At 44.7% G+C, this 25,100-nt stretch overlaps 1 protein-coding gene across 1 annotated transcript in view; it reads right to left on the minus strand.

Annotated features, from left to right (window-relative positions):
* Positions 1-25,100, minus strand: part of LOC126297887 (GDP-fucose protein O-fucosyltransferase 2) — a 79,714-nt gene that overhangs the window by 23,717 nt on the left and 30,897 nt on the right. Inside the window, exon 5 of the mRNA XM_049989186.1 lies at positions 15,089-15,223. Within this exon, the coding sequence (XP_049845143.1) occupies positions 15,089-15,223 (135 nt within the window). The remainder of the gene's footprint in view (positions 1-15,088; positions 15,224-25,100) is intronic.

The following is a 25,100-nucleotide window of genomic DNA, read 5'->3' on the forward strand; positions in this document are numbered from 1 at the left end:
AATGGCAACCAAGACAGTGATAGTTTTTAGCCCTCCTCACTGCCACTCAGATATTTCAACAACCTGGCTAATTTTTCCATTAGTGATAACTGGCTACCTGGCTGAAATATGTACAGACATTGCACAGATCCACCACACTTGTCTGCATTTTATGCCAATGTCTATTTAGTATGGTGACCACACCATGCATATCGCTCATGTGCCCCAATATGAGTGTTGATAGGGCACTCCATCTCCCAAATATAGACCAGTTCACAATTACATCTGAGCTGGTATACGAACTTTCCTACAGTCTTTAGTGGAACCAGGAGTGTTTCTTGTTTTGTTGTTGCTGTATTAAATTGGCTTCATCCTCCTTCCCATGTAGAAATTTGCCACTCTATTAATAACACCTTTTATATACAGTAGATGTTGGTTCTGTCTGACTAGTATCAGTTTTGTCCCTTGTTGCCATAGATTTCTTTGTGGTATCCTCACTATAGCCATTTGCACTGCAAATGGTTCATAACTTGTGAAGTTCCCTCCAGGATTTTGGTATCACTGATTCCATGATTCTGAGTGGTCATAGGACATGGCATTCAGGTATTTGGCTTCCTGAACACACTGTGTCCAAGTTTCCCGTCATGCTTACAATAGACCTCAACATCATGACACGGTCGCACACCGTCCTTTTCGATTTCCAGCATCATGAAATGTACTTTGTCATATTGTTGGCTTGGATGTTGGCGAAAACAGTGAAATTCATTTCCTCTGTGTGCCCAAATGAAAAATGTGTCATCCACATAGCATAATCAACATTTAGGATGCAGGGGAGTGGAGAGCAGCTCCATCTTTTCGAGAGCTTCCATGGATTGGGCAGCCGCTATTGGTGAAAGAGGGGAGCCTATTGTCACACTGTTTATAGAACTTCTCTTACCACTTGAAATAAATGTGTCAGGCAATGCTGCACAAGGTCATTTATACAGGGTGGTCCATTGACAGTGACTGGGCCAAATAGCTCACGAAATAACCATCAAACGAAAAAACTACAAAGAACAAAACTCATCTAGCTTGAAGGGGGGAACCAGATGGTGCTATGGTTGGGCTACTAGATGGCGCTGCCATAGGTCAAACACATATCAACTGTGTTTTTAAAAAATAGGAACACCCATTTTTTATTACATATTCGTGTAGTATGTAAAGAAATATGAATGTTTTAGTTGGACCACTTTTTTTGCTTTGTGATAGATGGCGCTGTAATAGTCACAAATGTGTAAGTACGTCATATCACGTAACATTTCTCCAGTGCGGACGGTATTTGCTTCATGATACATTACCTGTGCTAAAACGGACCGTTTACCAATTGTGGAAAAGGTCAATATCGTGTCGATGTATGGCTATTGTGATAATAATGCCCAATGGGCGTGTGCTATGTATGCTGCTCAGTATCCTGGATGACATCACCGAAGTGTCTGGACCGTTCGCCGGATAGTTACGTTATTTAAGGAAACAGGAAGTGTTCAGCCACATGTGAAACATCAACCACAACCTGCAACAAATGATGATGCCCAAGTAGGTGTTTCGGCTGCTGTCGCGACTAATCTGCACATCAGTAGCAGACAAATTAGGTGAGAATCGGGAATCTCAGAAACGTCGGTGTTGAGAATGCTACACTAACATCGCTTGCACCTGTACCATATTTTTATGCACCAGGAATTGCATGGTGACGACTTTGAACATAGTGTACAGTTCTGCCACTGGGCACAAGAGAAATTACAGGATGATGACAGATTTTTTGCATGCATTCTATTTAGTGACGAAGCGTCATTCACCAACAGCGGTAACGTAAAGTGGCATAATATGTACTATTGGGCAACGGAAAATCCACGATGGCTGCAACAAGTGGAACATCAGCGACCTTGGCGGGTAAATGTATGGTGCGGCATTATGGGAGGAAGGATAATTGGCCCCCATTTTATTGATGGCAATCTAAATGGTGCATTGTATGCTGATTTCGTACGTAATGTTCTACCAATGTTACTACAAGATGTTTCACTGGATGACAGAATGGCGATGTACTTCAAACATGATGGATGTCCGGCACATAGCTCACGTGCGGTTGAAGTGGTATTGAATAGCATATTTCATGACAGGTGGATTGGTTGTTGAAGCACCATACCATGGCCCGCGCGTTCACTGGATCTGACGTCCCCAGATTTCTTTGTGTGGGGAAAGTTGAAGGATATTTGCTATAGTGATCCACTAATAATGCCTGACAACATGCGTCAGCACATTGTCAATGGATATGCGAACATTACGGAAGGCGAACTACTCGCTGTTGAGAGGAATGTCGTTACACGTATTGTCAAATGCATTGAGACTGACGGATATCATTTTGAGCATTTATTGCATTAATGTGGTATTTACAGGTAATCACGCTGTAACAGCATGCGTTCTCAGAAATGATAAGTTCACAAAGGTACATGTATCACATTGGAACAACCAAAATAAAATGTTCAAATGTACCTATGTTCTGTATTTTAATTTCGAAACCTACCCGTTACCAACTGTTCATCTAAAATTGTGAGCCATATGTTTGTGACTATTACAGCGCCATCTATCACAAAGCGAAAAAAGTGGTCCAACTAAAACAGTAATATTTCTTTACATACTACACGAATATGTAATTAAAAGTGGGGGGTTCCTATTTTAAAAAATGCAGTTGATATCCGTTTGACCTATGGCAGCGCCATCTAGCGGGCCAACCATAGTGCCATCTGGTTTCCCCCTTCAAGCTAGACAAGTTTTGTTCTTTGTAGTTTTTTCGTTTGACGATTATTTCGTGAGATATTTGGCCCGGTCACGATCAATGGACTACTCCGTATATGATTCAGCACACTGAAGTAGAATATTCGGTATGTCCCGTAGTGGACACTGATGAACAAGAATTTGACATCAAAGTTCACCATTAATTCTGTGGATGAGATGGATAGGATCTTTAAGCAATCAATGAAATGTAAAGTGCCCAGAACATTCAACTCTATATGATTCATCAAAATGGTTCAAATGGCTCTGAGCACTATGGGACTTAACATCTGTGGTCATCAGTCCCCTAGAACTTAGAACTACTTAAACTTAACTAACCTAAGGACATCACACACATCCATGCCCGAGGCAGGATTCAAACCTGCGACCGTAGCAGTCGCGCGGTTCCGGACTGAGCGCCTTAACCGCGATACCACTGCGGCCGGCCTATGATTCATCATGCCTCAGCTTGTTCGTTAAGCATTTCGCCAGATAGTATGTATGCAAATTAATACAATTAACTATGGGAATTAATGGATATTCTTCTGTGTGTATCTTAGATACTCCATAAATCCTTGGTGCTATTGGAACTTCAGGTATGACCTTTTTTGTTGTGTCACTCTGTAATCTTGACTCCTTAATTAGAGTGTTCATCTGTATCTTAGCACTAGTGCCACTCTTAAGTTCTATTTATATGGGCTCTTTGATGAGGTATCTCATCCTGGAACTGTAGTCCACAGAGTCCAAAATGATGGACACATCGCCACTGTCAACTTGTATGACTAAAATATCAGGATTATTCCTCAGTTCTAACAGGGCATGTTGTTTTTCCTTTCAGATACAAACTTGCAGCAGCTTTGCACATAGCAAGGTCTTGACTGTCTCTTGTCTTATCTTCTCTGCTTCTATTCGGAGCAGGGCACAGAGTGAAACTTTCACTGATTCTTATTTCTTCTGTGGAGACCCACTGCGGAGCCAATGCTAAGTTGTGTCCTTTGTATAGTACTTGCTTGGCTGCCTCACCGAGGGTGTGGTTGGAGTAGTTCACAACTATCTCCAATGTGTTCAGTGCAGGCTTTTCACTGGGAGCATATGGTGATACTTGGGCAAAATTCTGATTTTGACAGTCAGTTGTACTTGATCTGATGACTTGTAGATGGGTGAATCAATCTTCTTCCTAAATGCTTGTTACAAAATGTAAATGACATTTGTCATTTAACCACACAGAGGAAATAAACTTTGCCTTTTCAACCAGCATTTAAACTAATAACATGACAGAATACAGTTCACTGTGGAAATGAGAAAGAATAGATCTATAAGAAACATAACAGGAAACTAGGACACACAGTATTTAAAAAACTGCTGAGACAAGAAAGATCATATGAAGATGGGGAGGTGGTGATGAAAATCCCATTGATGCAGTTGTGCGAGAATAAAGTGTCTCCAAGTAGTATCGTATGCCTTACTTATAGCGAAGAGTGATGCTCACGGAGGAAAGCCTGCTGAATAGCTGCCTCTAGGAGGGTCAGATTGTTGACAGTGAACTGAAATCTTTGGAATCCACACTGAGAGCGGCTAAGGAGTTGCCTGGTTTCTAACAACCAGACCAGATAACAATTAACCATTCACTCTAGGATCTTTCCTAAACAGCTTACTAAGGTGATACTCTGATAACTACTGGGACATGCAGCCCTTTCCTGATTTGTGGAGAGGGATCAGAATTGCCTCCCTCAACGAGTTGGGTAAGTTGCCTATCTGCCATATTAGATTAAAACATTCGACAATGATTTTCTTTGATGCTGCTGGCAAATGTTGAAGCATGCATTACCACATTTGGTCGTGATTGGGTGCAGTGTCACGAATCTCAGTCAGAGCCGATTCGAGATCCCACATGAAGAAAGAGTTGTAGGCCTCAGAACTGTTGGACCTGAAGTCCAACTTTTCCCTCCCTACAGTTGCACAATAGCGACAAAATGGTGGATCTTGGCCTGCTTGTTAGTAGTTCATGCAGAATGTTCGGCCAGCATCTGAGCAATGTCTGGGTGTTGTTTGGAGGCACCCCTGTTTCAGCAGTGCTTCTATCGGTAAACAGCTGCGTTTACCGGAAATCCTTCGGATGGCTTCCTATACTTTTACAGAAGAAGTGGAACTGTTGATGGAGGCCAGGAATGCTTGCCATGACCTTTTCCTACTATCCCTACCAACTTGTCAAGCCTTGGCCCTTGCGACTCGAAAGGCCTTAAGGTTATCCGTTGTCGGTCGGCATTTAAAATGTCGAAGAGCAGCACGCCTTTACTGGATCACGGAATGGCATTCATCTGTCCACCAAGCTACTGGTCGCCTCCTAAGATGACCTGAGGGCTGTAGGATCTAGAAGTCAGTGACACGATGGATCACTTGCGTGATGTCCACTCATCCTTGATGATGTCTCAGTGTTCAAACACAGGCAACTGGCTGAAATGTGTTGAGTTAGCCCTGCTGACCATCCATTTTCGGGGCTTAACTTCAGGTGGTGAGCTACTTAGTACATGAAGGTGGGCAGATTGGGAAGTGGTTACTGGAATGAAGGTCACCAATGACACAGTGAACAGAGTAGGCGAGGGCGGGAGAACAGAAAGAGTGGTCGATGGCCAAGAATGACCCAGTAGCAGTAGAGAAATGTGTGTGAGTACCCGTCTTAAGGATGCATAGCTCGTGTGATGTCATGAAGCCCTCCAAAACCTGACCCCGAGGGTAAGTATTGGGCGAGCCCCACAGGACATGATGGGCATTGAAGTCTCCCAGGAGGAGGAACGGTCATGTGAATTGTGCAATAATATCTGTGAGAGCCCCAGAGTCCAGTGCATCTTGCACAGGTAAATACAGTGAGCAAATAGTAATCCTTCGACACACATGAATTTGAACTGCAACTGCTTGCAGGTCAGTAGACAAGGAGAAAGCAGGAGTGGTGCACATTAGTGACAGAACTGTGACACCTCCCTTGGCCCTTTCCCCTAATAGGTCATCCTTGCGGTATAGTGTATACCCCTGGAGCACAGGGACAGCTGTATCTTTAAAATGCGACAGGGACAGCTGTATCTTTAAAATGCGTTTCTTGTAAACAAAAGCACAAGACGTTCATGTGCTAGGAGTTTCAGTTACTCTACATTAGTCCTGAACCCATTCATGTTTCTCTACAGTACGGAACCCATGTCATCAGTGTGGTTTTAATTTACCCCATCTTTGCATTGGGGAGATGGAGCACTCGCAGAGCGAGGGGGAGTGGAGGGGCTGCCTGGATGCAAAGCATCTAACTCTATGATATCCTCCTCATCAGTCAGACAGAAAGAATTATGTCTGATGGTGCTCAGGACACCTTTTGACTCTAATGTCATGAGCCTTTCCCTGCACCCTGTCCCTTTGAGGATGAGGGGGAAAGGGGGCATTGAGAGGCACTCTGCTTTTCTTGTACCTTCTGGATGCTCGCTGCAGAACTGTTATTGGTCTTTCCTAGTGTAGCTGCCTGGATTGCTTTGTTCTTACTCTTTTTCCCTTGACATCTACACATGGAAGTAAGGTGCTTGTGGTGGATACAGGCACATTAAGCGTCATCTGTGCCGACGCGTCCGCCTTGGGAATAGGTTTCTGCACCATGGAAGAACATGAGGTGGCAAAGACAGAGGATTTCGACGCCGTAATTTCTTTTTTTGCTTCGGCATAGGGTATCCCCTTGGTCACTTTTATTTCCTGTATTTTGCAATCTTCAGCAAAAACAGGGCAGTTTCGGCATTAGACTGGGTGGTTCCCAGAGCAGTTGATGCAGACCGCTGGAGAAGAGCAGTCAGCCCCAATGTCATGAGTGGCTTTTCCACAGCTCCCGCAGATCGCTTCACCTCCACAACCCATGGTTGTATGACCGAAACACTGGCATTTATAGCACCGCATAGCGTTTCGAATGTAAGACCGAACATTAAGTCGAAGGAAGCCTGCCATGAAATGTTCAGGCAGTGTCGGAGAATTGAATGTGACAATGAAAGCGGCAGTCTTTTCAGTTGCTCCATTATTCCTGCGTGTTTGTTGCTCCACATCAACTATTCCCTAGAATGCTCATTCTTGCTTCAGTTCTTCTATGTCCATGTCCATGATATCTCAGCATGTGACAACACCCTTATTGGAGTCGAGAGAGGTGTGCATCTCAACAATGTTATCATAGTCACCCAGTTTCTGCTCTTTCTTAAGCTACCTGCTAGTTTCAACCAACAATGAGCCCTTACACAATCATTTTATAGATTTTAATGTTCCAGCAAGGCCTTCCAAACCCTTATGGATATAAAATGGGGACACTTTTTCAAATGTCCCCTCCTTCCTCTTTATCACCAGAAACACACTGTTATTCACGACTCCATGAGTCCTGTTACTGCAGTCCAAAGTATTCTTGTTATCAGGAGGACTGGCCTATCTCATTCTTTTGGATGAATGGGTGTGAATACTCCCTTATCTCATTCTTTTGGATGAATGGGTGTGAATACTCCCAGGTGGTACACCCTTCCTGCTGGGAGAAGAAGAAGATGATTTCGAGGGTTCCATCTCGGTCATACGATCAGCTAGGGAAGTAAGGGTCCACTCAGACAGAGCCCCGCATGCCTGAGTAAGCCTTATACAACTGAGGTACGGCAGGTTCCACAGAGGTTGCCCACAAACAACTGTTCCACCTCAACAGCCATGCATTCCATCAGTATGCAGCACACCTTTAGTGTTTTTTTTTATAGAAGTTTATACCGTCCTCACGATCCAGGACACCCAGCCCAGATCCCCATTCCTTGAGACACATAATGCTCCACTGCCACGCCATTTGGTGGTTGCTGAAACATGCCCAGAGCTTATGGTGAAAGGGGACTGGCGGCGCTTACCATTCCCCAGCTCAGGAACCCTGGGGTTGCCAAGCCTATACTCAGCTCCCGAAGGGCTGAACGAAACACAGCTTGGTCACCATACTACATGAGAGGTGACGTAATTCACAGACAAGTGTGGCAGATACACAGAATTTAAATAAATCCATGTTTTAGTCAGGCAGCCACTTACCACCGACCAAAACAACAGAGAGGTTGTCAAGATAGCAAACTGGTCATCCATCCATCATGAAGGAAGGCTAGAGCCTAATGCTGAAATCTCCCACCTTGAGTTTGACGCAGACAAACTAAAACCCAGGTAGACATGGAAAAGTAAGTTTATTGAAACAAACATAAAGCTTCAATTATCCTTCTTCGGAGTCAAATTACACGACACAAGAAATAGTTCACAATTAGGTCTCTATCACTGAATCATGTGAGACACAGCCACTGTCAGCCACTGAAAGCAATCAATTACTAGAGTTGAAATACAGGTCGAAAGCAACCGACCGACACTCTAATCACACAAACACTGCATTGAGCCAAAATACCAACGTGCTGGAGGTCCACACTGTAAAGACCAAGTCTCCGCATGGCAACTGCTGGTTGCTCTATGTAGCGTCAGAGACGAAGATCCCTGGCGGGTAGACTGGCACCAGACAACAGGCTGTGAGAGAATTCCAGGACAGCTTCTGATTGACAAACAGCGGCAGCAGTCAGCATAAAGCCCAGAGAGCTTGTTCATGGAGAAGTCACTATTGAGCAGCCAGGATTTGGTAAGACCTATTTTCAAGCACACGATCCTGCAAAAGTGAGTAGGTCCACACCGACTGCACCCTTTTGGGAGCGTGCCGATGCAGCTCCCGCCTGTAGGTGAATCATATGCCTGGAACTGCAGTGGCGGTGTTCAGCCACTCAAATGTTGGCACAGGCCGCTCAAGGCGTAATGCTGTTATTTTGGTGAGCATGTGGGGCTGTGTCTTGTGTCTAGGCAAGAACTCGAAGTAGTTCCCTGCCTGTGAAGGGTTTATTATAGGATTCAGCTTTATGGGGAGTGAAACATAAGGGAATGAAGGTAGTCGGACAGGGAGAGGACCCCAATGCTATTGCCATGTGATTGATATGGTGTTCTGCAAGAACTGGTGAATTGGTAAAAATGCCATCCTGTATAACAAGACCCAGAACAGCTGATGAATGTTGGCAGCCCATAAGATCACAGAGCCTAGCCCTCACCTGAGATGAAGAGGCATACAACTCCAGAGAGACATGGCATTTCCAGCATTCCTTCTTACTGTGTTTGTTTAAACAGTGAGCCTTAGCACAAAGCCACTTAAAAGTCATAAGGTTGGTCTGCGAAGGAACTCGTTAGTACTGTTACAGGGATCATTAGCCATTGTGAATAACTACTGTAGAAAGACGAATAGTAGTTTCAGCAGCATACATGATCATAACAGCAGAGACATACAAATGCCAGCTCACTCTATGAAGCATCGAACGTGGCAGTTGGTCTGTCTGACAGTGGCAAGCAAACGACAAGATCATCGCAAAGCTGTCACAAAGGTCATCATAAAGAGACCAATGTAGTGAAGTTACAAGATTATGGGAAGAGGCTCAAAAGGTGCCAGGGGAAGCACTAAAGTGAGTCAGGGAACCTTCACTGAGGCGTCTGCTGTGCAGCAGCACAACATATGCCAAGGTATACGAGAAGCTGGTCAATTAGAAGACCCCTACCAGACAAAATGGTACTCCACCACAGGGGATGGTGTGTGTTGAAGTACCCAAGCAGGAAAGGAGGAGGGGGGAGGGTTGTTGGATTAATGTGGTCATTTAAAAATAAGTAGGTGGCCTGCCTGGAGGTAGGTACATGTTGAAAATGGTAATTGCTGAGGTCGTTTGCACCCGCACTGCTATTGCCTTCAACAAGGTACGAAGGGGAATCCATTCACTAATGGCAGCTGTAAAAACCTCTTGGGACCAGTGTGGTTCCAACACAATGGACAATAACAATGGAGCAATTGAGAATGATCACCAGTAAAGTGAGTTTCTTGGAGGGCATTGCAAACAGCAGAAGAGGAGGACATACAGTGTTGTAGTTCCAGTAGGTGATAGTAGTAACAGTTACAATTCCAGTGAATGATCACGTGACTGATGGCCACTTTAGGAGTGAACAGGCCAGGAGGATTGGTCACACCACAGGATCACTGCCTGTCACCAGTGTCGATGGACCAACCTCCACAAACAGTGGCTCAAAATCTGACTGTGTGGGGGGACCTGGTGTCTTCAGGGGCACCAGAGGAGCCTTGTCCCGATTCTTATGTCGTGATTCTTCTTCTTCTTCTTCTTCTTTTCCTTCACAACCTTTGGTGGGCAAGATTCACTCAAGTGGTAATAGATCTGGTTTGGGAAAGGTTGGGGAGGAGGGGACGGGGAGAAGGCATGTGGGAAGGGGGAAGTGGTTTTGATGTTAGAGAGTAATTGATCATAATATCCACAGGATGTAGGCATTTATATTTCTTTTGTGCCTCAGTAAGTGATAGACAGTTAATAGATTTGCCTTCCTGGCTCTTCTTTTCTTGCTTGAAAAATGTGCAAACTGCCAACGGTGGAGCCTGGTGTTCCGTGCAGTTGTCACGCCAAGGTCGACATTCACAAGGACTACCTTTGTGGAGTGATCATCCACAGTTGCCACATTGTGGATTCGCCATACAGCGGGATGACATATGACCAAAGCATATGCATCTGAAGCACCTCATCAGTGGTGGGACATATGGTTTCACATCACACCTGTACATCATGACCTTACGGGGAGAATGAAAGCAAACGGGATCAAAAACTAATTTTTAGATTTTTGTATATTTGAAATGCCCACTACTTCTTGCATTAAACAATTTTTATTTCATATAAATATGGCAATTTTTTCATAAATTATGACAGTTTTCCTGATACTCTGTGTGAACTGGCATTTAAAAGTTACACCTTCTTTTTGGCACCATGCAGAGATAATGCACAGGTTTCTTTTATTCCTTGTACATTATTTCCTGCTTTTATTGTTTTACCGTGTCAAGGCTTCCTACCCTTTATCTACTAGCGATACTCATCATTCTGATCATGTTTGTTATTGTTTTCGAGCGCTATTGGTTGTACTTATGAAGTTTGTTGTGAGTGGAGTGAGTGCTGATTTCTATTTTCTCTGGTTTCACATATTTTCATAAAAGTGCTGCAAATAAATAAACTCTCACCTAAATTAAAATTCAGAGGAAATATACATAAAGGTAAATGATGTTAGCGGGTCAAAGGAAGCAAGAATGTTAAATGTACAGATAATCAGCACCTCAAGAAAGAAACTGCAGTGTCTTCAAGGAGTTTCCTCCCAGTTAGCTTGTGGAGATGAATATTCGTTTGGAAATATTGTGGTGAACCTTAGCATACCCTGTGATTTCATTTCCAAAAATACTGTGTGCAGAATATGTGGGGGTGACATATCCTTGGGAGAGAATCGGTGTTTTTGCAAAGGGATTGTGTCAAAACAGACGTTAATAGTACAAAATGTGTGCAGTTGCTACAGCAATGACACATCAGAAATAGCAAATAATAATTTGTATGATAATACCATCAGGCTAGTCTATGGTCTCAGATCTATTGGTAAACGGATGGAAGCGGGCAAACTCTTATTTGCATCACTTGACATTCCAAATCTACCTCCAAAATTTATGACTTACAATAAAATTATTGGAACTGCTGTTGCAGAAATTTGTAACATCTCATGAAGGAAGCAGCTGAAGAAGCACTCAAGGAAAGTGATGCCAGTGAAAGTGGTGATATTTGTGCTTGTTTTGAATGCAGCTGGCAGAAATGTGGCCACGCTTTGCTAAATGGTGTCATGATAGCTACATCATTTGATACAGGCAAAGTAATTGATGTAGACATTCTAAGCAAGTGCTGTAAAACTTGTGGCAGTGAAACTGAGAAAGAGTATGAATTATACTGGTCCAAGTGGTCGGATGGAAGTAGAAAGAGTTCTCATGACTTTTTATCATTCAGTGGCAAACAGATTCAGATACACACAGTATTTAGGGGTCGGTGACAGCAAGGCTTATGACTGGATATGTGTAGAACAACCTTATGGTCGTAATGTCGCACTTCCTAAATTACAATGCATTGGGATTGCCCAGAAAGAATGGGGTCCAGGTTGAGAAGATTATTCAGGCTGTATACATGGACAAGGAACAAAAATTCCTGGATTTTCCTCAGATTTCCCAATTAAAAATACACTTTCTACCAGGTGAAAACACGCTTTTTCTGTATTATATGACAGTATATTTTCCCTTATCAATCCTTTGAATGGTTAAGGTTTTATTCACGGGCGTTGAATTTCCCGGCACTTTAGAAAACGAAACTCAGAGAAAAATACACATTTTGGAAAAAGACATGTTTTGGAAATATCTTTTATGTGCAGCAACATGTACGTTGCATATTTTCGTATTACGAAAGTATACATTGGAATTCCACCAAACACTGCATGTTACTTTCCGAATCATTGAAATCGATATTGTGATATGTTTCTGTAGGCCAGTCATAGCTCATGTCATGTGATCTCGATAACTGATGACAGTGCACATTCAGAGCATAGGACGCGTGATGTAGTCAGCAAACAGCAACATCACTGTTGACAGGGAAAGTTAATAGTTTACAATTAATATACTTAGTGTTGCTACAAGAAAAGCAAAGCTTTAACATATAATATTGGTCTCTAAGATTAATAAGCTGCAAGAGAAGCTATGATTTCAAATATAATGTTCATCTTTTTTTCGCGTGTTACACTTTAAGAATCACACAAATGTGCCAGTAAAATTTTTAATAATGACAGATGTCTGATCTTCGGGGTTTGAAGTTCTTCTAAATGGCTCGTCATCAAAGAGCTGATTTTTAAATGACAGTTAAATGCTCTGTGATTTAAGAAATTCGTGGTACATTCTCGCACATAGTTCAACTTATGTAAAAGGATATTTACTTTGAAAGTAACGCTTTTCAAACCAACAATCGCAATGTTTTCCTGCAACCTGTTACAAATAGATTCGTTTCAGCAGTTGCCAGAGAGCGTAGATAACAGGCGTCACCGTGCTTGCGCAGCTACTATGATGCAGGAAGACCATATGTACATACGTGTAAAACAGTGAAAGATCTTACATTATGTCATGAAAGAAACAAGACGTCAGAGGATACTCCAAGAGCATCAGAATTTCATGAACCATAACTAAAATGTGCATACTTAAAGTGCACATTCATATGTCCAGATTCCCAATCAAGTAGATCTCGACCTGATATTAAGCTTTTCAGTGTAGTTGTTGGGATGTAAATTTTCTTTGAGCACCAGTACTGTGTTATATCATGTTTGGTTCTTTATTATGGCATAAAGCCATACATGCTAGAAGATAAAAACATGCACTTGAAATGCAGTGAACAGTTGAAACTAGCCAGTACTGTGGAAGTTAACATTTCATTTCAAATACATTGGCTGCCTCTGCAGAAAAGGTTAATAAAAGTCAAATTTCTTTAGCAAACAGACAAAAATAACTTCATTGTTCTGCAAGGCAATTAATGCTTGACAGTCAGAAAGGTGGAAATAAAATAATATCTGAAACTAATGACACATTTTAGCCTTCCGTAATTATATGAATGTATTTTAATTCACTTGATAGCTCCCAGCCACAGATATGTTTTGTTTTCATTTGACATGAGAGTAAACGAAGGGGAAATCGCTAAATTTAAACATGGGTAAATGGGTAACGTGAACACTATCCACTATAACTCAGACTGCTATGCGCAGCAGCCTCGGATCTACGATATCTGCAAACCAGGTCAATAATACTATATATATAAAAATCAAATTTTCAAAAACATATTCATCTTGTAACGTACATCTTTCTGAAAAGTCTGAAACATAAAAACATATTTTTTTGAGGAAATGTAAGACATGTTATGTGGTCTTAAGTGTGCCAAAGTGCAGTGCCATGCCTCTTCATAAAGCATTCTTCTATTGCACGTCACTGTATTTCGTACTGTGGAATTGAAACGTGTATACATTGTACTGGATGCCATCGAACTATATTCAGGACAGTTGGGAGTTGAAATGACCTGTGGTGCCTATCCTGCTCCCTGCTCCCAGTCGGGCATTTTGACAGCCTGCCCCTCTTTTTTTGTTTTTCATAATAAAAAAAAAAAAAGAATCGCAATTAATAGCAGATGGGATTCTTTGTAATTGGGAGAACAAGAACTCTTCAGAAAATTTGCACTCTTTATTGCCTATTAGCTAATAACTTGCTGTTTTGTGTTTCTCGATCTGATGGGAACAAAGGTAGAGTGCAAAGAAAGGAGGCACAAGAGGTGGAATTAACGCTGCACTGGGCAACCTTTTCTGGATGATCTGCACTTCTGCATGATTTGGAAGATGAGGAGCAAATCAAACCCAATAAGGGGACCATATAGTTAAGAGCGAACAGTTGTAGAATGTCAGAAAGGAAGAAAACAATTCACAAACACAGACAAACCAGATCCAAGCACAATTGATATCAAGAAGGTCATCCGATGGAAAGCTAGAGACCAAAAAAAATAGTAAAAGGACAGACTTGCAGCATGTGAAAGGAGCTTGGGCCCTGAGGTGCCTAAGCACATATTCACAAAAGAGATGTGAGCCCCCTAGGGGACCTGGTTGTGGTATACAGCCTGTGTCTGTGAAATAGTGCACCACTGAAATTAATAAGAGAGTATATAGCCCTTACCTTTCCAGCAATGTCTCATGTGCTGACTCTGTAAGAAACTTGGGTGAGGTTTGGAATTTAAAACATTACCAAAGAGCACAATGATCAGAAATTGCATTACATCACTTCTTCTCTCTATGTTTCTTACACACAAATCAAAGTGCTTTTCTTACTATAATATTCAGAATACTTATATTCAGATTGTGCCTGACACTGCTAGTGTACATTACCCAAGCAATTTGTAGCTACTTTCACTGAACACACTACAACTCTCTCTCCACTGACCCCAAGCATAAATCTATGACCAAAAAGAAGCTTACAAGTTGTAATGGGTAAATGGTAGGCAGTATAACCAAGAGATCCTCACAAACAAGTTAAAAACACTGTCACAGCTCTGAATCCGTGATTGTGTTTTCCTAAAAATTCACTAAAATAATGTCAAAGTTTAAAATATTTTGAAACTCAGTATTTTCAGTACACCCCCCAAACAATATAGCACTTTTTCCATGTATAAAGTGGAAATTATTTGTACAGTACAATTATCTTCAATGGTGAAGAAAATAAAACATAATTTGTTGTTAAAAATATGAAATTCAGTATGAGCAACCAAACGAATGTTTGTGCGAAGGGCTAACTGAAATGCTAGACAGGAAAAAATGTTTGTAAAAGAAAACTTACCTCTTATGTATGTTTTTCAGAATGTCTACCAGAAGCGAGACATGTCCATGAAAAGAAATGCATTTCAGATCTGTAGCTGTGAGGTTTGAATAGCCCCAGAATTTTCCTCTCCATATCCCATCTTTTGTTACTTTCCTAAAAGAACAGCAATGGTTGATAAAATTACTATATTATGTTTGTGTGATTAAGATAAATTATAATTTTTCCTGCATAGCTGTCTGCATCACTTTATTATAAAAATACTCAAATTATGAAACTATGATACAATGTGAAACAACACAATTGGTCACCACTTAACAATGAATGAAACAGCAATTCATTCATTGAAATCTAAGTACACAGAAAACATAACAGATATATTAATCAGTATTCCTTCACTTACACTGCTGATATTTAACTGTTCTTAGCATTTACAGTATGTATTCCAATCTCCAAATGTTACTATTCCTGAAGTGGAGAACTGTTATCATGAACTGTACTATTAAAAAAAACAACCTTCTCAATCTGCATTTAACAAATATTTAAGTTTTGATAACTTCTTATACAGGTAATTCAATTTAAAAACCAAATAAGAAGACGAGGACAACACACACACACACACACACACACACACACACACACACACACAGTTTTACAAGTGGTTACACAATAAATAATATTTTATAGTGCAAGGGTATAAACAACTCCAAGGAATTCCTGTGCATAATAAAATCCGTGTGCCACTAAGAAGTCTTTCAAATTGGATTTGAAAATATGGGGTGTATAGCTCTTTTTTTAATTCTGTTAGAAGCCTAGAGAAAATGAAACTAGTTAAATAGTGCACAGGAACTGTAATCCAAGTGCAAATCGTTTTTTCTAAATCTTTTTTTAGTCAGGTTATACATCACCTTTCCCTTATTGATCTCATTCAGTAAATTTGTTAATCATCTCATTTTCCCATCTTCTTCTTGTCTGAATTGATCATTATTCAAATTTCAATTTCATATGAAGCTAACCCCTGCCCCCTCCAAAACTTACATTCAATGTTAAATATATTGTTTTCTCAGTATAGCCTTACTTGTCACTGCAGTTTTAAGTTCTATATCCTCTTTATCTCAGGCACTGTGTATTATTTTGCTCCAGAAATTGCAAAACTCTTCTACTACTTTCAGCAGCCCATTTCTAATCTTATTTCCTTAGCATCAGATAAATCAATTATATTCCATAATCCTCATTTTACTTTTGTTGATGTTCATTTTAAAAACACTTTTAAAGATACTATTCATTCCATTCAACTGATATTCCACATCCTTTACCATCTGATGGAACTCCAACGTCATTGGCAAACATCAAAGTTTTTATTTCTGCTCCTTGAACTTTACCTCCTGTTCCTGATCTCTCATTGTTGTTGTTGTTGTTGTTGTTGGGAAGTTTAAGGGGGACTAAACAGCTAAGGTCATCAGTCCCCCATTCCAAAAAACCGGCGAAACAAAATTTACGGAACAGGTAAAACCCCAAGGGGGGAGGAGACGCCCCTCCCCCCAGTCACTGAAAGAACACCAATGTGGCAGCGAACACTAGAGACAAGAAGAGTACAGACAAACACTGGACAGAAAGAAACGGAAGAAAAGAAGAGGGTCGGAGACTGGTTGACTGACCATGGGAACAAAAATTGGGAAAGAGTCAACCACCCGAATACACACATTAAAATCTGCGACCAATGGGACACTCGAGGACAAGATACACAGAAAGGGAAAGGGACAGGTCCCCCCTAAATGGAACCATAAAAAGGACTACCACGGATAAAATTTAAAACGTCGTCAGCCATGGAGGCATCGTCGCATAAAACCAAAGGCAACGTGCCCGGGAGATTAAAAGTCTGCCGGAGGGTGCGCAGGCGGGGACACTCCAACAAAATGTGGGCGACCGTCAACCGGGACCCACACTGACACAGGGGGGGATCCTCCTGACGCAAAAGATGTCCGTGCGTCAGGTAGGTATGGCCGATGCGGAGCCGACACAGGATGACAGAGTCCCTGCGAGAAGCCCGCAGGGAGGACCGCCATACATCGGTCGTCTCCTTAACAGCCTGCAGTTTATTCGGATAAGTCAGGCTACGCCACTCGTCACGCCACATCTGAAGCACCTTACGGCGCAACGCCAGCTGCAAATCACGAGCCGGGAGGCCGATCGCCAAAGTGGGGGCGTCGACCGCCCCTTTGGCCAGCCTGTCGACACGTTCATTCCCCGGGATGCCAACGTGACCTGGCGTCCAAACAAAGACCACCGAACGACCAGAGCGGGTAATGGCAAAAACAGACTCCTGAATAAAGGATTCCAGAGGAGAAGAGGTATAGCAGTGGTCGATAGCCTGGAGGCTGCTCAGGGAGTCACTGCAGATGACGATGGACGTACCTGAGCAGGAACGCATATGCTCAAGAGCGCGCAATATGGCCACCAGCTCTGCAGTAAAAATACTGCAGCCAGCCGGCAAGGAGCGCTGTTCAACATGGGCAGCGTGAGCAAAAGCGTAGGCAGGACGACCATCCACCAGGGAACCATCAGTGTAGACAGGCTCACAGCCTGAAAATGAGGCGACGAGCGCAAGAAAACGGTGGCGGAGGGCCACATGCGGAACCGAGTCCTTGGGTTCCCGTGCCAAGTCCAGGCGGACGGACGGATGGGTCATACACCAGGGAGGCGTGGGTGCACAGGCCCGGAAGGGCAGCAGAAGAGGGAACGACCCCAGTTCAGACAGCAGGGACTGGACGCGGACAGCAATGGAAAGCCCAAACCTAGGTCGCCGGTCGGGCAGAGGGAGAACCCTGGTAGGGAAAAGCAGGCGATGATTGGGATGGCCCGGTGAGCAATGCACGTGGACAGCATAGTCGGCGAGCAGTCGGTGGCGGCGAATCCGCAGCGGGGGAACCCCGGCCTCCACCAGCGGACTATCCACGGGGCTCGTACGGAAAGCGCCAGTTGCAAGCCGAACCCCACAGTGGTGTATGGGGTCCAACAATGTCAACACTGAGGGCGATGCAGACCCATAGGCCAGGCTCCCATAATCAAGCCTGGACTGCACAAGGGCTCTGTACAATCGCAACAGCGTGCTGCGATCTGCACCCCAAGACGCATGGCTCAGGCAGCGGAGGGCGTTGAGGTGCTGCCAGCACTTTTGCTTCAGCTGAGTAATATGAGGAACCCACGTGAGCCGGGCATCAAAGACGAGTCCTAAGAAGCGGCTAGTGTCCACCACTTCAAGTAGTTGACCGTCGAGGTAAAGTTCCGGATGAGGGTGGACCGTCCGACGCCTGCAGAAGTGCATAACTCGAGTCTTGGCCGCAGAGAACTGAAATCCATGAGTCAGAGCCCATGAGGCCGCCTTGCGAACGGCTGCTTGCAGCCTGCGTTCGGCGACTCTGAGATGCAGAAGTCGTCGGCATACAAAGAAGGAGACACCGACGACCCCACGGCTGCAGCCAGACCATTAATGGCCACTAGAAATAAGGAAACGCTCAACACCGAGCCCTGCGGGACCCCATTTTCCTGTATATAAGATGAACTAGAGGCGGCACCGACTTGCACCCGGAAAGAGCGGCGCAATAAAAAGTTTTGAAGAAAAGCTGGGAGCTGACCACGAAGACCCCACTCGCGCAACGTAGCAAGGATGTGATGCCTCCATGTTGTGTCATATGTCTTCCGCAGATCAAAAAATACAGCAACGAGATGCTGACGGCGGGAAAAGGCCGTACGGATAGCAGATTCCAGCCGCACCAAATTGTCCGCAGCAGACCGGCCCTGACGGAAGCCACCCTGGGATGGAGCGAGGAGACCGCGCGACTCAAGGACCCAACACAAACGCCGCCCCACCATACGTTCGAGCAATTTGCACAAAACGTTGGTTAGTGTAATGGGACGATAGCCATCCACCGCCAGAGGGTCCGCACCGGGCTTCAAGATGGGAACGATAACACCCTCTCGCCATTGCAACGGGAACACGCCCACGCTCCAAATGCGGTTAAATATGGTAAGGATGTGTCTCTGGCAGTCCCTGGAGAGATGCTTCAGCATCTGCGCGTGGATGCAGTCCGGTCCTGGCGCTGTATCAGGGCAATTGGCGAGGGCAGCGAGGAATTCCCTCTCGCTGAAAGGAGCATTGTATTTTTCAGAATGACGTGTGTGGAACGATAACGGCGTCCGCTCGGCGCGCTCCTTTAGAGAGCGAAAGGCAGGAGGGTAAGTTGCAGTCGCAGAGCTCGTAGCAAAGTGCGTGGCAAGGTGGTCAGCAATGGTGGCAGCGTCCGTGCAGACAGCGCCGTCCAGGGAGATTCCAGGGACACCCATAGGGGTCTGGTATCCATAAATCCGCCGGATGCGGGACCACACGAGCGACGGGGAGACACGGGAGCCCAAGGATGAAATATACCTCTCCCAGCATTCCTGCTTACGCCGTGCAATAAGACGACGGGCCAAGGCATGGAGCTTCTTAAAGGCGATGAGGGTCTCCAGAGATGGGTGCCGCTTATGACGCTGGAGAGCCCGCCTACGGTCGCGAATAGCCTCAGCAATCTCCGGCGACCACCAGGGGACAGACTTCCTCCGAGGGAGTCCAGAAGAGCGAGGGATGGCAGTCTCGGCCGCAGAAATAATTGACGAGGTCAAGACACGGACCACCTCGTCAATGTCACCCTGTGGGAGAGAAGCAATGGTGGCTGCGGAAGTAAAAGCCGGCCAGTCAGCCCTGTTGAGAGCCCAGCGGGGCAGGCGCCCAGAAGAATGACACTGGGGCAGTGACAAATAGATGGGAAAATGGTCACTACCACACAGATCAGGATGCACTCTCCAGTGAAGGGATGGGACAAGTCCGGGGCTGCAAAGAGAGAGATCGATGGCCGAGAACGAGCCATGGGCCACACTGAAATGCGTGGGAGCACCGGTGTTCAAGAGGCTAAGGTCGAGCTGAGCCAACACATGCTCCACAGCGCGACCGCGGTCATCGGAGACAGTCCCACCCCATAGAGGGTTGTGGGCATTGAAATCGCCCAGAAGCAGCAATGGCGGCGGGAGTTGAGCCAGCAGCGCAGCCAAGACATGTCGGGGGAGTTGCCCATACGGAGGAACGTAAACAGAGCAAACAGTAATAGCCGGCGAGAGCTCAATCCTGACAGCGACTGCCTCTAAAGGCGTCAGAAGGGGTACTGGTGAGCTACAGACAGAGTGGTGAACAAAGAGGCAAACTCCACCTGAAGCTCGTTGACAGTCAGCGCGGTTCTTATAGTATCCCCGATAACCGCGAAGGGCAGGGGTCCGCATTGCTGGAAACCAAGTTTCCTGAAGAGCAATGCACAGAACAGGGGAAACACTCAGAAGCATCTGGAGCTCAGGCAGGTGGCGGAAATAACCGCCGCAATTCCACTGGAGAATGGAAGCAGGAAGGGACTGGGAGGGCGTGAAGGCGACTAAGAGGCAGACGGCGCCGCAGAGTCAACAGCCGCCACTGAGCGAGAGTCAGCTGTGTCCATAGGAGAGGTCCCCGAGGGTTCCGTGAGGGCGAGATCCGCGGCAGAGGCGAGGATCTCCACCGCATCCCCAGAGCCAGAGCTATTGACAGCACGCGGTACTGAAACTGCCGGAGCGTCCTTCTTCTTGGACACGTTCCGGTCCTTCTTCTCGCGTCTGTCCTTTGGCTTAGAGGGCTGGGAGAGTTTCTCTGAAGGAGCGTCGGAGGCTGACGACGACGCAGAAGCCCTACGACCAGCAGGTGGATGAACCTTCAGCCACTGGCTGACATCCGGCGGGGTAGCAGAATAAACGGAAGAAGGGAGGGCCCCGAGGGACCCCTTCCGCGAGAGAGGAGTCCGCAGAGACGACGCCGGCGGAGATGACGCCGGCGGAGATGACGCCGGCGGAGATGACGCCGGCGGAGATGACGCCGGCGGAGATGACGCCGGCAGAGAAGGGGGAGGGGGAGGGATCGAGCCCCCTGGTTTTGGAGCAGATGTCACTCCTGAAGCATGTGCGGGGGGAGTGACAGAAGGGGGTTTGCCCCCAACTGCTAAGGGGGCAACAGAGGAAGGCTTGCCCCCAGACACGAGGGAGGCAGACAGAGATGGACGGCCCCGAGGGCCAACTGAAGGCGGCACAGAGGAGGCGACAACTGCCGCCCGCGAGGGTGACGATAACGTAGCTGCAGCATAAGAAGTTTGAAGAGGGACAGGATGCAACCTTTCAAATTTCAGTTTTGCCTCGCGATAAGTAAGCCGGTCCAGGGTCTTAAATTCCATAATCTTCCGCTCCTTATGAAGAATGGGGCAGTCCGGCGAGCATGGAGAGTGGTGTTCCCCACAGTTGACACAGACAGGCGGAGGCGCACATGGAGAATCGGGATGAGAGGGGCGTCCGCAATCTCGACATGTGGCGCTGGATGGGCAACGGGAGGACATATGCCCAAACTTCCAGCACTGGAAGCACCGCATCGGGGGAGGGACGTATGGCTTGACGTCACAACGGTAAACCATTACCTTGACCTTCTCAGGCAATACAGCACCCTCGAAGGCCAAGATAAAGGCACCGGTGGCCACCCTGTTGGTCTTGGGTCCTCTGTGCACACGGCGGACAAAATGCACACCACGTCGTTCCAGCTCTCAGCTCGTCATCGGACTGTAACAAGAGGTCGCGATGGTAAATAATCCCCTGGACCATATTTAAGCTACTGTGGGGAGTGACGGTAACAGGGACGTCTCCCAGCTTATCACACAAGAGCAACGCCCGTGACTGGGCTGGGGAGGACGTCTTGAGGAGGATGGACCCATTCCTCATTTTAGACAAACCCGCCACTTCCCCAAACTTATCCTCCAGGTGTTCCACAAAAAACATAGGCTTTGTCGTAAGAAAGGAGTCACCATCAGTCCTGCTGCAGACAAGGTATTGTGGTACATAAGGCTCCTGCTTGGCACTAGATCTGCGTCCCTCCCATGGCGCAGCCAACGAGGGGAACGACTGAGGATCATATTGTGCAGCATCGAATTCAATTTTGCCTCGCTTAGAGACACTGGTGGCAGTGCGACCACCAGCTTGGTGAGATTTATTGCGCTTCATTGCGCCACATCCGCCCAGATGCCACCTACTCCGAACGAGGGCTCTCCCCAAGGGCGCCACCCAGCCAAAGCAACGGGTACCTGGCCGATATCTCATTGCCCGGAGTCCCCGTGCCCCAGACAAGATGGGCACATACTCCTTGGCATGCATGGGGAGGAAACAGCTCTGGCATCTGTAGTGCGATCCCTGCGTGGTCAGGGGGCTACCACCAAGAGGGTACTTGACGACCCCACCACAACGGACTGGCTACCGTGCTGGATTTTAGGTGTTGAAAGGGTCCACAGTTGCCGTGGGCGCTAAGAAGGGGATTGCGCACAAGACGAGGAGTCAACCCAGAAGACATGGGGTGTAAATCCCTCCACACGACAATAGATAGCATGCAAGATGGAGGTGCACGATGGACCAATAGAAAAACACCACATAAGGCGTCCTTCCCCAAATGGCACGCACTAACAACGGAAATTTTGAAAATGGCAGGTCAAACCCAAGTGGGGACCATCACATAAGGCCGAAACTTTGAAGACTCCTTTTAGTCGCCTCTTACGACAGGCAGGAATACCGCGGGCCTATTCGTACCCCCGAACCCGCAGAGGGGGGATCTCTCATTGGTTTCCTTTACTACCTGTTCAGTGTACAGATCAAATAACACTGGGGATAGGTTACAACCCTGTGTCACTCCCTTCAACCCAAATAACTGAATCTGAAGTCTGGTTTCTGTATAAGTTTTAATAGTGGCCTTTGCTGCCTCTGTCTTATCCTTAATACCTTCAGAATTTGAAAGAGAAAGAAAGAGAAAGAGAAAGAGAAAGAGAGAGAGAGAGAGAGAGAGCAATCAAAATTGCCAAAAGTTTTCTCTAGATCTACAAATGCTGTCAATGCACATTTGCCTATTTTCAATCTATCTTCTAAGTCGTAAGATTGGTACTGCCTTGCATGTTCCAAAGTTTCTCCGAAACCCAAGCTGATTTTCCCTGAGATCAGGTTCAGACAATCTTTCTGTTATTCTGTAAATAATTTGTGTTAGTATTTTGTATTCATGACTTATTAAACTGACAGTTAGTTAATATTCACACCTTTCTGCAGCTTCATTCATTGGAATTTGAATTAGTACATTCTTCTGGAATGTTTCAAGGTATGTACCTTGCATACAAAGTGGAATAATTTTGTCATTTCTCCCAGACATCTTAATAATTTTTAAGAAATGTTGTCTATTCCAAGTGCCTTGTTTCAAATTCTTCCTCCTCCTCCTCCACTTTTTCCATATTGTCCTTAAGTTTCTTTCCTATATATAGTCGTTATGCGGATCCTTCCCTCTGCAGTCTTTTACACTTCCACAACTGTACACTTCTCCTCCAGCCATTCTTGCATCACCATTTCACACTTTCTGTCAATCGCGTGCTTTTGATTCTATAATCCCTTTTTCTCACATTTATGTTCTATTGCATTTCTTTCCCCATTTCAATCAATTGTTGCCTTATGCTTCCTATATCATTTCCAACAACTACAGGTTCTTTAAATTTATCCAGGTCCCATCTCCTTCATTTCCAACCTTTCTCTAATTTCTTCACTTCTAATTTGTAGTTAATAAACAAACATATTATTATGGTCACAGTCCACATCTGCTCCTAAAAATGTTTTGCAGTTTAAAATCTGGTTCTGAAACCCATATTACCTAGCTAAAACTTTCCAATGTTTCCAGGTCTCTTCAATGTATGCAACCTTATTTCATGATTTCTAAACCAAGAGTTCACAGTTATTAAACTAGGTTCGGTGTAAAACTCTACCACGTAGCTTCCCTTTGCTTTCCTTTCCCATAGCCCACAATTTGCTACTATTTTCATTCTCGTTCTTTTCTACTGTCAAATGTCACCCCTCCGCCTCCCCCCTCGTCAAAAAATAATAAATAGATAAATAAATAGATACATAAATAAATAAAATATCATCTCCCTTATTTTATCTCATCACAATTATATCTCTAATTCTCTTTATCTTTTGCAGAGCTAGTAGGCATAGATACTTGTACTGCTGTGGTGGGTCTTGTCTTTGTGCCTATCTTGGCTATAACAACACATTCACTGTGCTATTCATCGTAGTTTACCCACAATCATATTTTCTTGTTCATTATCAGACTGACTTCTGCCTTACTACTATTTGATTTTTTGCTGGTAACACTGTACTCATTTGAACAGAAATCCTGTTCTTGCTAGCACAGAATTTTCATCAACACCCAGTACATTAAACTTCAAACTAATCATCTTCCTTTTCAAATCCTCTAATCTAACTACCTAATAAAAGGACTTAACATTCCACACTCTGACCCATAAAATACCATGTTTGTTTTTTCTGATGATGACACCCCCCTGAGTAGTACATGCCTGTTGACCCAAATGAGGGAATATTTTAATTCCGTAATATTTTATCCAAGAGGATGCCATCATGGTTAAAACATGCACCCAAATTGTAAATCTTCAATAAGTATAATGGCTGTAGTTTCCCCTTGCCTTCCACAGCACCATAGTACAAACAAAAATGGCTACGTTGGATAATGTCACAAGGCCCGATTGGTCAATTATAAAAACTGTTGCCTTGAAACCACAAAAAAAGCTCTTGCCCCTTTTCAAGAACCATATGTTAATTTGGCCTCTCCACATATACACCTCTGACATGGTTCAATCTATGATACAGCTAGTTGTCTTTATTGTTGAGGCCCACAATCCACTCCACTGTGTCTAAGTATACGGTATATCTGATTAGTAATATTATGTATAGAGATTGCAGAGTAAGAACTCTTAACACAATTGAACAACTGCCTGCATAGTCTGTGAATTGACATAGCAGATCATTTTCATTATCCAGTTCTTATCTCAGAATGTTCTTTGGGACTGCATAAAATTCCTCCAAAATTTTATACCATAGGATGTAATAGATTGAAACT

The sequence above is a fragment of the Schistocerca gregaria genome, chromosome X, assembly GCF_023897955.1.
Source record: "Schistocerca gregaria isolate iqSchGreg1 chromosome X, iqSchGreg1.2, whole genome shotgun sequence".
NCBI classification, from domain to species: domain Eukaryota; kingdom Metazoa; phylum Arthropoda; class Insecta; order Orthoptera; family Acrididae; genus Schistocerca; species Schistocerca gregaria.